Source organism: Manis javanica, chromosome 17 (genome assembly GCF_040802235.1).
Source record: "Manis javanica isolate MJ-LG chromosome 17, MJ_LKY, whole genome shotgun sequence".
NCBI classification, from domain to species: domain Eukaryota; kingdom Metazoa; phylum Chordata; class Mammalia; order Pholidota; family Manidae; genus Manis; species Manis javanica.
This window is the reverse complement of record NC_133172.1, coordinates 6,446,978-6,459,370: the sequence shown is the minus strand read 5'-3', so window position 1 is coordinate 6,459,370 and position 12,393 is coordinate 6,446,978. Positions and strand designations below refer to the sequence as shown.

The following is a 12,393-nucleotide window of genomic DNA, read 5'->3' as shown; positions in this document are numbered from 1 at the left end:
AAAAGGATGGACAATAACAAGGGTTGATGAGGATGTGGATATAACATCAAGATTTGGAGAGGGGCTGAAGGACTCTAAATAAAGAGCGTAGCAGGCAGACATGGGGATGTGTGTAGATAGAACCATACACACCTGTGCTCCCTCCCAGCCCCACTCCTGTTATCAGCTCCAGTGTCCCAGAGGAGAGGCAGACGTTAGTGCTGGAGGGAGCCTGTCCAGGACAGGTTGTGGTAGAGACATCTGCCACGGAGATGGTTTCTCTGGGAGCCAGTAGAAAGCCATCAGAGGTCGGAAAAGTGTGGCTTTGAGTCTGAGAACTAGAAACAACCACAGCCCAGACCTGCCCCTGGCTATCCAGCACCACGCTACCGTTTCTTGTTACATGCCAGGCCCTGTTTGCAGTGCTTTACCTGCACGACTCTTGGCCTAAAAGGTGGGAACTATTAATGGCTCCACTTTACAGATGAGCAAACCTCAGTACTTACCCAGTCATAGAGGTAGTGAGGACTGAGCCAGGCTGTCTGGCCCTATGGATGAGCTGCTAACTGCTCACTGGCCTCTCAGATGTGACCCAACCCCCCATCATGTGTGTCCCACTCACTCTCTAATGACACACAGGCGCCTCCATCGCCTTCCAGATGAGTTTAGGTTTCCCTCTCGAATCTAATTCAGTGTTGCCTGCCTCCGCGAGCTGCAGGCTAAACTCCTGGCAGGCAGAAGGCAAAGGGCTCTTGACCTAACGGGGCTGAGGTGGAGGGCTCCGCAGGCTGCTGGCCCTCACTGCCATCCGTGAGGCAGTCCCCACACAGCTGTGGGGGACACCTGGGCCATTTCCTGCTGTGGTTCCCTGCCTCAGTCTTTCTCTCTTTGGCTCCTGTCAGCTCCCACTATGCCTGGCCATCCCTGGACTATGCTGTGTCCAGGCCCTGCTACTTTCCTCTCTGCCCAGGCGACCCAGTGGGAGCCGTGCGTGCGTGGCCCACTCCACGGCAGGGGATCTCCACTTCTCTTCCCCATGAGGTAGAATTGAGCATGTTTGCACTGAGAAAGAGACAGCAGCCCTGACAGCCAGCCCTGGTGCTCTCCCGTGGGACAGAAACAAGTTCAGAGTGCCAACACCAGGCACGGTACTCTCAGGTCACATGTTAACACAGACAAAAAAAGCATGAAAAGGACCAAACACCCCTCTCCTGGCTCAGAGCTGGCAGCTGTTCAACTAACTACAGTTCATGAGCTCTGCTCACCCTCCACCTCTGTCTGGGCGGACTTGCCCCTGCTTCCTGCCAGCATCCCATCCAGACCAAAGCCCTGCTTCCTTGAGCCTTTTCTGGAGTCACCTAATCCAACCCAGCTCCCTAAGTTCTCCCTAACACCGCCTTACTGAGAGGCCCAGGGCCCGTGGTGGATGGCCTCTCTAGCTGCAGCAGGCACAAAACCCAGGTTTCCAGCCTCACGTGTTCCTGGAGGCCTCTGGCCGGGGGCACAGATGGCACAGTAAGACATCAGCCCCCTTCAGCAGGCACCCGACCCTCACAGACAATCCTCTACAACCTTCCATTCTGCTGTCCACATGGGACTGTGCTGGGTCTGACCTGAGTCTGAGCTCGGTCCCTTTTGTTCTCTGCTGAGTGGAGAGAGGATCACATGTTGGGGTGGTGGGGATTATTGAATACAAAGGTCAGGGAGGGCCTGCAGCCACTCATGGTTTGTCGGGGTTTCTCTGAATCACTCACCAACCTTTTAAAACTTGGATCTTGCAGAAAAATATGGATTTACAACTTCTGTGAAACAAGCATCTCTGCCCTGCCAGGCCAGCACCGCTGCCCGGCAGCTTGGGTCACCTTAGTAGTACCTATGCCTGGTGAACCAGGGGCTTCGTTAGCCTGCCTGACACTGGACCTGTGGGTTTGCGGAGATGTCTTATTGCTGAGCCAGGCCCTATTCTAGGCATTTTCAGTATTATCTCTCCAGTCCTCACCACGGCCTTCTGCTATTGTCCCCCACTTTACTGATGAGGCCACTGTGGCACACGGGGGCACGTGGTATCTTGCTGGCGGTCACACGGCAGTAAATGATAGTGTCCTGAGCTCTGGGACACCGTGTCTTCAGTTACCTTCAGGCTTGCCTGTCCTTTTCCTATAGCCATTCCCTGCGGGCACAGGGAAGAGACTCCCCAGGGCTGGCCCTACCCTTCACTTCCTAGCTGGGAAAACTGAGGCTCTGAGAGGGAGGTGTGAAGGGCTGGATAACAGCTCCCAAAGATGTCTGCATCCTAGTTTCAGAACCTGTGAATATGTTACCCTACGTGGCAAAAGGGACTCTACAGATGTGATTAAATTAAGGGTCCTGTGATGGATACATCATCCTGGGATCTGAGTAGGCCCCAATGTTCCCAAGGGTCTTTATAAGAGGGAGGCAGGAGATCAGAGTGGGAACAGGGGACGTGACAGTGGAGGCGGAGACTGGAGTGATGCGGGGAAAGGACCCTGAGTTGAGGAATGCGGGCAGCCTTAAAAGCTGGAAAAGGCAAGGAATCAGACTCCCCCAGCACCTCTACAAGGAACACAGCTCCGTGGCCATACTCTAGAGACTTCTGGTCTTCAGAAACGACAGGGAACAAGTGTATGTTGTGTTAAGTCACTAATGTGGTAGTGTTACAGCAGCCACAGCAAACAAGTATGGAAGACGGACGACCTTGAGGATGCCTAGCCAGCAGCGTGGATGTGGAGAGCTCTGGAGGGAAGAGATGTGACAAGAGCAAGGCCAGGGAAGGGGCTCTGTGGACTCTGAGCTGCTGGGCCACGTGGCAGACCTGTGCTCTGGGTGCCCAGCCCCTGCACTGCCCTTTCCCCAACTGTGCTGGCCTTGGCCTTCTCGCTCTTGTTTGCCAGGACGCCCACCTCCAACCCCTCTGCCCCCTGGCCTGCATGACCCAGATATGTGCCCTACTGCCTCTTCAGGGATCACAGTATCGAATTCCCCAGTCTCTGTGCATGAGCAAGTCATGCAAAAATGAACTAAGGCAGTAGCACCAGGGCTGGGGGCTGTGGGGATGGGTTCTGGGAATGAGGATCCCACCCATGCCCTGTGAGTACGGGGGATACAGCCACATACACAGACATCTATGCAGCAACTATGAAAGCACAAAGCGGGTGGGAAGAGGAAGAAAAACATACAGAGACGGTGAACTCCTAGCTAAGTGCTGCACTTCACCTGCACCATTTCACATCACCCTCCCAACACCCAGGCCTGAGAATAATGAATGCTCGCAGGTGCCTCCAAACCAGCTCCAGGGATTCTACATTCACACCTGTTTCCTCACAACAACCCTAATAAGTGATTCCTCTTATCCCTGTTTTATGGATTAGGAAGCTGGGTCACAGAGGGCGCCACTTGCTGAGAGTCACAGAAATGTTGGAGCTGGGATGTGAACTCAGCAGGTCATCTCCGGAGTCCACAATCTGACCCACTTTGCAAAAGGAAGCTGAGGCTCCGGCAGAGTAAGGACCTTGTATGCATCCCCGGCCAGACCTAAGTAGTGCGAACTAAGAATTGGAACCTGGGTCCATCTGATGCAAACTCAGTGCCTTTTCCATCACACTAGGCTGTTCCCTTGATTGAGAAACCAGTGAGGGGTTGCTGCAATAGTACAGGTGAGGAGGGCCTCCTCTAGGGCAGGAGAGGAAGGTGAGGGCAGGTCAGAATCAATAGAATTTGGCAACTGTGAGCAGCAGTAAACCTGAGGTGAAGGTCCAGGCTTGGTGGCCTCTCAGCAGCCTATGTCCTGGATGGGAGGTCAGGGACCCCACGGATCTTAGAAAAGACAGTCTCTCCTTAGGTCTGTAGGACACTGGAAGCCATGCAGTATTGTGGAGGCCTAGGCTCTAACTAGCAGTGTGATTGTGCATAGGCCCTTTGACTTTTTGGGGCTTTGGTCCTGCCCCTTGCAAGACAAGTGGGTTAGCCTCTGTGATCTGAGGCCTGTTCTTGGCATGGAGGCTCGGGTTCCCAGGGTCCTACACAGGCAGATGCTCTCCCCACCCCGCGTCCCCTCCCTTGCTGTGCTGGGGCCTCTCCCAGATCCTGGGCTCCAGGGCTCTGCTAACCAGCAACCGCTGCCAGGTGCACCAGCCCCCAGAGAATCCCCGTACTCCCCCTCCTCATCAAAGAGCCAGGGTGATGCAACCTGCCTGCAACGGCCACCTCACTCCCCAAGCCTGAGTCCTCCGCACTGAAAAAGAGTCCCCAGCAGCCCCACCCATGCTCCCAGCCCCAGTTCAGGGTACCTGGACCCTGCCAAGGCTTTGCAAGCTGCGCAGGCCATAGTGTTGAGTCCTGGAGGCACCATGGGTCTGGGTCAGAGGTGGGAATAGGACAGGGCTCAAGATACCAACCCCTAGGCTCACAGGCAGCCGCTGATGACCCACCGACGTAAACTAGAACGCTTTGGGGAAAGGCTTGGTAACTAAGTGTGTGCACTGGCATCCACTCAGCGGCAATGAGTCAAGTTATTTGGGTGGGTCAGTTGGCACCAGAGCTGACCTGAGTGGGATCCAACAGCTAAAGAAAAAAGACAAGTGCTGATATGGGGGACCAGAGTGCCCACCTCAGTATCTTCTCAGCACACAGCACACACAGTCGGCACCATGATTCCCATACTGACAGAAGTCACCTCCAGTTATTAAAAAATATGAGTCAAATCCAAACTGAGGGACACTTCATAGAATCCCAACCAGCACTCTTCAAAAAGTGTCAAGGTCACAAAGGACAAGTGGTGACATGGGATAAGTGTGGAATTCAGTTCACAGAAATGTACCAGCGCCGTTGGTTCCTTAATTGTAACAAATGCATCACAGTAACCAGATACCAACAATGTGGGAACTGGATAAGGGGTACAAGGAGACTCTACCGTCTCTGCAACCCTCCTGTAAATCTAAAATCATTCCAAAATTAAAAGCTTACTTGAAGAAAAATACCTAATCCCCGTAAATAACCTAGGTCTTTTCATGAGAAGACTCATTCTCTGGGGGTGACTGGCCCCTCAGAAGTCTGCCTGGCCCACCCCCTATCACTCAGAAAGCTACACCAGCAAGCACAAGGAGGCTGGCCCGTAAGTTTCACTTAAAAGGTGGAGGACCTTTTAAAGCACTTGCTGCTTAGCCATGGAGATAAAACTTATCCACCTCAATAGTAACAAAAATCCTTATGTAGCACCTACTGTGTTTATGTAGGCACTGGTATAAGTGCTTGGTCTGCATTAACTCATTTAATCCTCCTAACAGGACTAAGAAGCAGGTACTACTAAATGGCCACGTACAGTGGTACATTTCTATTAACTAAACCCCATGATTTATTCTGATACTTTAATGGAAACTGAGGCACAGGGAAAAAGAGAAACTGTCAGTAAGCTACAGAGTGGGGTGCAGTCAGGGTTTGAACCCACCTCGGCTCCAGAGTCTGTGCTCTTGGCTACTCTACGCTGCCTAGGTAACACTGTAGCCCCTATAGGGTAAGTGCCCAGACACTAACAGAATGTGGAACTAGTAGTAAGTGCTCTGAGGGAAGGTGGTCAGATCCCAAGAAGGACTTCCTGCGTGCAACAGAAGCCTGTGTATCTTCACTGCCAGATAACTCTCAAGATCAAGGTTCCCCTAACTTCTTTAGATCTCCATTCAGTTTCATAATCAACACAAGTGATAAGGTTGGACACCAGGCATAACGTCCTCAGAATGCAGGGTGGAAAAGGGAAGGGTTTCTGCAGCAGGGGAATGACCTACATCCACTTGAGGTGGCGTAGGGCCCATTGCACAGGGAAGGGTGGCCAGGAAGCTCCCTGTCTTTCAGTAAATGGAAGTGTAAATCTCCCTATTTGGGGCAGGACTGGAAGACTGACCCAGTGTGGGGAAAATGAGATGAAGGACCCTCTGAAAGGAAGTCAGGGTGAGAGGCTGAAAAATGAACCAAATGGCCTCAAAGGAGAACTAAGGATAAGGCCTGTGGGGAGGTGGGCAGGGGATGGAGAAAAGAGAGTGTGGCGATGATGCAGTTCCCTGCACCCCTGCACAGGGGTGGGGCTGAGGGTGAGGACGGCTGGAAATTGACCCCTTGGAAGAGTGGAGACACGAAAATGACCTATTAGCAGCTGTTGGTCCTGTGTCTGGGGGTCTTGCCAAGGAGGGAAGAAGGGGTGAGAGGGCGTCCCTACTAATAATTGTTAATAATAAAATACATTGAATTGGCATATATGAGCCGGACTCGGGATTTCAGTCATCCACTTTCTCGACTCACAAACCACCCACCAGGTAGAGGTGTTCATCCTCATTTTACAGATAGTACCCTATCTGCGAGGCCACAAAACTTATTTGCCCAAGGCCTCCCTCATAGGCTTGTGATTTGAGAAGACAGGGGTGTGACTGACTCACGCCAGACTAACCCACAAAAAGGGTTCTCAGACAGGGACGGCAGAGACGAGCGTGGCGGGCCGGAAATTCGGGAGGCAGAGGAAAGGTAACGAGAAACGAACTGGGGCGGGTCTCAGGGAGGAGGGACCGAATTCCCAGAACGAGTGCGCGGGGAGACCGGACCCGAGCCAGAGGAGGGGAGGGCCGGAAGCCCGGGGTCGGCGGGAGGGGGGTGCTGGAGCTCCGGGTCAGAGGCAGGAGGCGCCGGACTCCCGAGGCCGGCAAGATGGGGGCGCAGGATCTCGGGGAGGAGGGGGCCGGGCCCGCCTCCCGGTTGGCGCCACCCGGGGCGGGGCGCGGAAGGATCCGGGCAGGCCGCGCCGCGCCCGATATATATGTCCCCAGCCCCCGGGGCCACCTCACTCCCCATCCTCAGATCACACTCTCTCCTCACGTTACCGCGCTGCCGCCTGCGCCCGCGAAGCCCCGACCATGGCTCTGTAGCTGCCACCCCTCCGTGTCCCCGGCCCGTCTCTGCGCTCACCACGCCTGCGCTCTCCCGCTCTCGCCTTCTTTCTTCAGTTCAGGCCGCCGCCGCCTCTCCTTTCCACAGCCATGGAGTGAGTAACCGCTCACCTCTCCCTCTCCAACCGCCTTTCCCGCCCTTTCGAAGCGCACGGCCCTGTCTACTAGGTCTGGGGAAGGCAGTAGTCGAGAGTGAGGAATCACGGTCGCGCAGGCGCAGAAGAGGGAAGACGGCCCGGGGGGCGCGCGACCGACCATGCGCACTCAGCAGGCTGTGGGGGAGGGGTGGGCGGGGAAGAGTGCGTTAAGAGCTTAAAGACTGACCGTGTGCGGTTGCGCCGGCGCACTAGCCCACAGGAGGGGGGGGGGTGTTTCCTCCCACCCCCCCGCCCTGAACGATTCTGACCACGCGTGGCTACTAGGGCGCATCGGCTCACCTGAGTACGTATTTATGTGTGATGTGACGGGCGGGCTGTAAGAAGCCGCACATGCGTACTCACCCCCAGAAGCACGAGAACTACTGCACCGCGCCGGCGACGGAGCATGCGCTTTGGCCCTCAACGAGAGATCCGCGTGTGGAAGGGTCGGGGGCGCGGAGTGGTTCTCTGCTGACTCCCTCCACTCTTCCGGCTGCGTCTTCTTCAGGAGCCCAGCACAGCTTCCCTCCCCTTCATTCAAGCATCTGCTGGGGCCGGGGCTGGTGTAGACTGACAGGGTGGAAGGCGGGGCTTAGAAGCAACCTTTGAGAAGAGGGAGGAGCTAGAATCAGTCATCGCGGAGGGTGGGGCTTAGGGGTGGGGTGGGGATCCCTTGTGGGAAGGGGCGGTGCTAAGCGAACCGCTCGCTGAGGGGTGGGGTTTCAATCAAAGAAAGGTGGGGCCTCTGGGGAATCATAGACTAGGGGTGGAGCTGAGGTAAACAGTGAGGGGCGGGACTTGGAGAGACGGGGGTGGGGTGGGGTCACCGCAAATTTCAAACTGGAGAAAAAAAATTTTTTTAAACGGGAGAGTGGAATTTGAGTGGCTAGTAGTTGAAGGGGCGGGGAAGGGAGAATTGTCTTGGGAACTGATTTAAGATGCAACCCAGGGACGGGTTTCATTTTAGAGGAAATGGCGTGGGTGGGAGAAAATTTCCTTGGGACTGAGGTGTTTTGTTTTGTTTTTAATGAATGGGAATATTATGGGATGGGTGGGAAGGATTTAAGGAAATTCCCCTAAAAGACCATTGGAAGGATTGGGGTTTGGGGAATTGGAAGAGAAGTAAATCTGGCTTGAAGAGAATTCCCTTGGGACTGGGTGGGACTCAGAGATTTGGGAAAAGAAAGGTTAGATTTAGAATTCTGAGAGGGCGAGGCGTAGCCCCAAACCCAGTTGGAAGTGGAGGGAGGACTCCCGGGACGTCGGGGGTGCGGGCTGGTCTCCCTATGGCTTTGGAGGTGGGTGAGGCTGGCCCCTGACCCCACCCACTTTTGTCTCACACGTGTAGGTCCTCCACTTTCGCCTCGGTGCCTGCCTCTGCCCAGCTGAGCAACCTGCAGAGCCTCCTCCCTGCTGCTGGTGCCGCCTCCTTCACTGCCATCGGTGCCCGGCGCCTGTGCTGCAGCCATGTCACTCCTGGCGACCCTGGGGCTGGAGCTGGACAGGGCCCTGCTCCCAGCTAGCGGGCTGGGCTGGCTCGTAGACTATGGGAAACTCCCCCTGGCCCCTGCCCCCCTGGGTCCCTTTGAGGTCCTTGGGGGAGCCCTGGAGGGCGGGCTTCCAGGGGGGGGAGAGCCTCTGGCAGGTAAGGGAGGTGGAGAACTGTGAGGGGTGAGCTGGGGTGTGGGCCGGCAGGGGAGAAGGAAGAAGAAATCATTCATTCATTTGATAAATGTTGATTGCCTATAACATGCCAGGCACTGTCGTAGGTGATGGGGATACTTCAGCTAGGAGCAAGACTGACATGGGCCGCGTGCTCCTGGGACTCACACTCTACTGGGGAGACAGATGAGACAAATTAAATGAAGATGTGTTGGGATAAGTGAAAAACACATAGGAGCTGAGCTAAAAAATGACAAAGGGACCCAGTTTAGAGAGGGTAGCCAGGAAAACCCTCTCCAAGTAGATAACATTTTGGCTGATGCCCAAAGGACGGGAAGAAATGAGCCATGAACAGACCCAGGAAGAGCTTCTCAGGTGGAGGCAACAGTGAATGCAGAGCCCTGAGGCAGGAATTAATTTATTCATTAGTGCATCCCAAATGCTTGGGGAAGAGTGGGTTTTCAGTATTTAATGAGTACAGGTGAGGCAGCATGTGTTGTGTAGGTATGATCTAGTTTGCCTTTTATGAATAAGTATGCAAGTAGATCAGAGAAACCACAGATGTCATCAGTACAGAGGATGCCGTAATGGTTGAAATGGCTGGTTGACTGTTCTGCTGTTTTTGTCCTTGGTTGGTTGACTGTTAAACTGAGTGGTTAGTTAATAGGTTCATTGGTTGATTGATTCATTTAGTTGTGTGGTTGGTTGGCTGGTTAGTTGATTGGTTAATTGGTTAGATGTTTGACTGGTTGGTTGGTTGGCAGGTTTGTTGGGCTGCAAACTGGTTAACATGATTCACCCGTTGGTTGACTGGCTGGTTGGTGGTTTTACTCAATGAATGGGATGAATAAGGCAGATGGGAATGAGCACCCGAGTGGTGGAGGACTGCAAACTCAAGGAGACTTATGTCCGCCTCCCATCCTCCAGGTGACGGCTTCTCTGATTGGATGACTGAGCGGGTCGACTTTACAGCCCTCCTCCCTCTAGAGGCCCCCTTGCCCCCAGGTGCCCTCCCCCCACCTTCCCCACCCCCACCTGACCTGGAAGCCATGGCCTCCCTCCTCAAGAAGGAGCTGGAGCAGATGGAAGACTTTTTCCTCGATGCCCCGCTCCTCCCACCATCCTCTCCACCGCCGCAGCCACCGCCACCGGCACCTCCCCTCCCGCTCCCCCTCCCTTCCTTTGACCTCCCCCAGTCCCCTGCCCTGGATACCCTTGACTTGCTGGCCATTTACTGCCGCAGCGAGGCCGGGCAGGGGGACTCGGGGTTGGCACCCCTGCCCCCGCCCCAGCAGCCCCCTCCTCCACCTCAGCCCTCTCGGCCAGCCCCCTACCCCAATCCTGCCACCACCCGCGGGGACCGCAAGCAAAAGAAGAGAGACCAGAACAAGTCAGCGGCTCTGAGGTACCGCCAGAGGAAGCGGGCAGAGGGCGAGGCCCTGGAGGGCGAGTGCCAGGGGCTGGAGGCGCGCAACCGGGAGCTGAGGGAGAGGGCGGAGTCGGTGGAGCGGGAGATCCAGTACGTCAAGGATCTGCTCATCGAAGTGTACAAGGCGCGAAGCCAGAGGACCCGCAGCAGCTAGCAGGCCGAGGCTCCCTCTGGTTTCTGGGGCTGAGGTGGGAGGGGCCCTCCATCATTCCCCCGCCTCCGCCTTCCTTCCAAAATTCTCCGTTCCTTTCTCCTCTCTCTCTCTCACACACCCCCTGTCTTTCTCTGCCTGCCTCTCGTCTCCCCTCTTGCCCACTTCTGAGTCCGCTGCCCTCCTCACTCCCTAACCTCGTGGGATGTTCGGCCTTAGCATCTACAGTTCACTTGTAACATCGAGGGATGGAGGCCCCAGGGACTTGAGGGAGCGGGCGAGCTTGCGGACTGGTCTCAGAGCAGGGAAGTGCGGCCGGGAAGCTCCGCAGAATGACTAGGCAAGTGAGGACAGGAGGGCTGTCGGGGAACTAGGTCAGGGAGGGTTTTAGGAATGGCACCCGTATAACAACATAAGTGAAACAAGCCAGGTGGCCTTGGGGAGCTATTGGGCAGGCAGCCAAAAGGTGGCCAAGTTTACAGAGCAGGTGGCTATGCGGGGAGCTGGGGAAGCAGGCAGGGTGGGGGATGGCCATAGGGGGTGACTGGGTGTTCATTTTAGCTCTGGGAGGAAATCAGCGTTCGTGAAGGTGTTGGGGCAGGGGCTCATCTAGGTGAGGGGGGGCAGGGACTGATCCTTTTGGAGGTCGTGAGCAGAAATAAAATGAAGAACTTCTTCTGGTCTGTGTGTCTTGTCTTTTAGAGAAATTGGGGAGATGGCAGTCTTAGGCCAAAGACAGTAATGGTAGTAATAGAAACAATGCATAATATTTATGGTCAAGGCCAGGACGGGGCTGATTGATTCAGCCCTCCTATTGCTTACATAGACATTGAAAGATTAACCAAAGGCACTGGCTCCTTGTGGTCCTTGTCACACACACCAAAAAGGATACCACCAAAACAAGAGCAGGTGCTGCAGTAAGAATTAGGGGGTGCCCTGTGCTGAGGAGCCACCCACTGTCAGTTGAAAACCTCCCAGGTGAAGTTGGGAGGTAAGTGCAAGATGGGCCTGGTAGCGTTGGCAGAGATCGTCCCCTAAATCTATTGGTTGAGGGCTTACCACGTGCCAAGCACTATTTAAAGTACTTTGCATGATTTGGTCAATACAAAAGGGAGATACTAGATTTTGGATGAAGAACTTCAACCATGCATTCCATCCACTGTCTCTGCCAGGCATTGGCTGGGAGGGGAAGGGCTGGGCACACAGTGGTGAACCAAGTCATGTTTTCTGCCACCATGGAACCTATATTCTGGCTGGGAAGATAGATGTTATGTAACTTGACCAAGTGTATTGGTTATAAGTGCTCTGGGCTGCAAGTTACAGCAGACCTGGCCATGGGTGGCATACATATAAGCTACTTTTTCTCACACGAATCTAGAGGAGGAGGCTGCTGGCTGAGTTCTCTCTGATTCTCTGGGTCTTTCCCTTATGGTCACAAGATGGAAGCCATAGCTCCAGGTACTATATATGCCTTCAAAGGAAGAGGTCAAAACTTCCCTAGCTAACTCTGATTTCTGCTTCATCTCTGTCTAGAGCTATGTTACGTGGGTATTCCTAACTGCCAGGGAGGCTGGGCATAGGCATACGGTGGAATATGATGCAGTCTTACAAAGGAAGGAAATTCTGCCACATGCTAGAACATGGATGAACTTTGAGGATATTATGTTAAGTGAAATATGCCAGTCACAAAAAGCCAGTGTATGATTCCACTTAAATGAGATACTGTTCCAAGTCCTTAAGGTTCATCCAGAAGTGGAATTGCTGGGTCATAAAGTAATTTTTTGAGGAAGCAATAAACTTTTCTATAGCAGTTGCACCATAAAATATTCCCATCTATCGTGTACCAGGGTTCCAATTTTGCACCAATCTCCCAACATCTCCTTTTTTAAAGTAGCCATCCTGGGTGTGAGGTAGACACCTAAAATTTTTAATTCATAAGAGAATCAAGGGGCATATTAAAACATCTTGTTTAATATGATTTAACAAAGGCCAAAGAGGCTTTAAGAAGACTGATTTTCTCACGTAAATTTTCAAGCTGGGAGGTGGGGCAGGACCGCCCTGCCTGCTGAGGTTATGCACCCAGGTTCC

General features: G+C 54.0%; 3 protein-coding genes across 7 annotated transcripts in view; 1 reads left to right on the top strand and 2 right to left on the bottom strand.

Moving 5' to 3' along the window:
• IL4I1 (interleukin 4 induced 1) overlaps window positions 1-7,082 on the bottom strand; it is a 31,575-nt gene extending 24,493 nt beyond the window's left edge. The window contains exon 1 of one of the 2 annotated variants that reach the window (XM_037005981.2): window positions 6,946-7,082. The gene's annotated coding sequence lies outside the window, so the exon portion shown is untranslated. The remainder of the gene's footprint in view (window positions 1-6,945) is intronic. The other variant, XM_037005983.2, reaches the window with a different exon arrangement.
• NUP62 (nucleoporin 62) overlaps window positions 1-12,393 on the bottom strand; it is a 37,404-nt gene that overhangs the window by 12,140 nt on the left and 12,871 nt on the right. Inside the window, exon 1 of one of the 4 annotated variants that reach the window (XM_037005986.2) lies at window positions 7,364-7,435. The exons of 1 other annotated variant lie outside the window; for it this stretch is intronic. The gene's annotated coding sequence lies outside the window, so the exon portion shown is untranslated. 2 more of the 4 variants (XM_073226563.1, XM_017639805.3) reach the window with 2 other exon arrangements.
• Window positions 6,815-10,986, top strand: ATF5 (activating transcription factor 5). Its single transcript, XM_017639806.3, has 3 exons — window positions 6,815-7,021; window positions 8,412-8,708; window positions 9,653-10,986. Exons 2-3 carry the CDS (start codon window positions 8,531-8,533, stop codon window positions 10,306-10,308), a joined length of 834 nt encoding a protein of 277 aa, XP_017495295.2. The 5' UTR covers window positions 6,815-7,021; window positions 8,412-8,530; the 3' UTR covers window positions 10,309-10,986.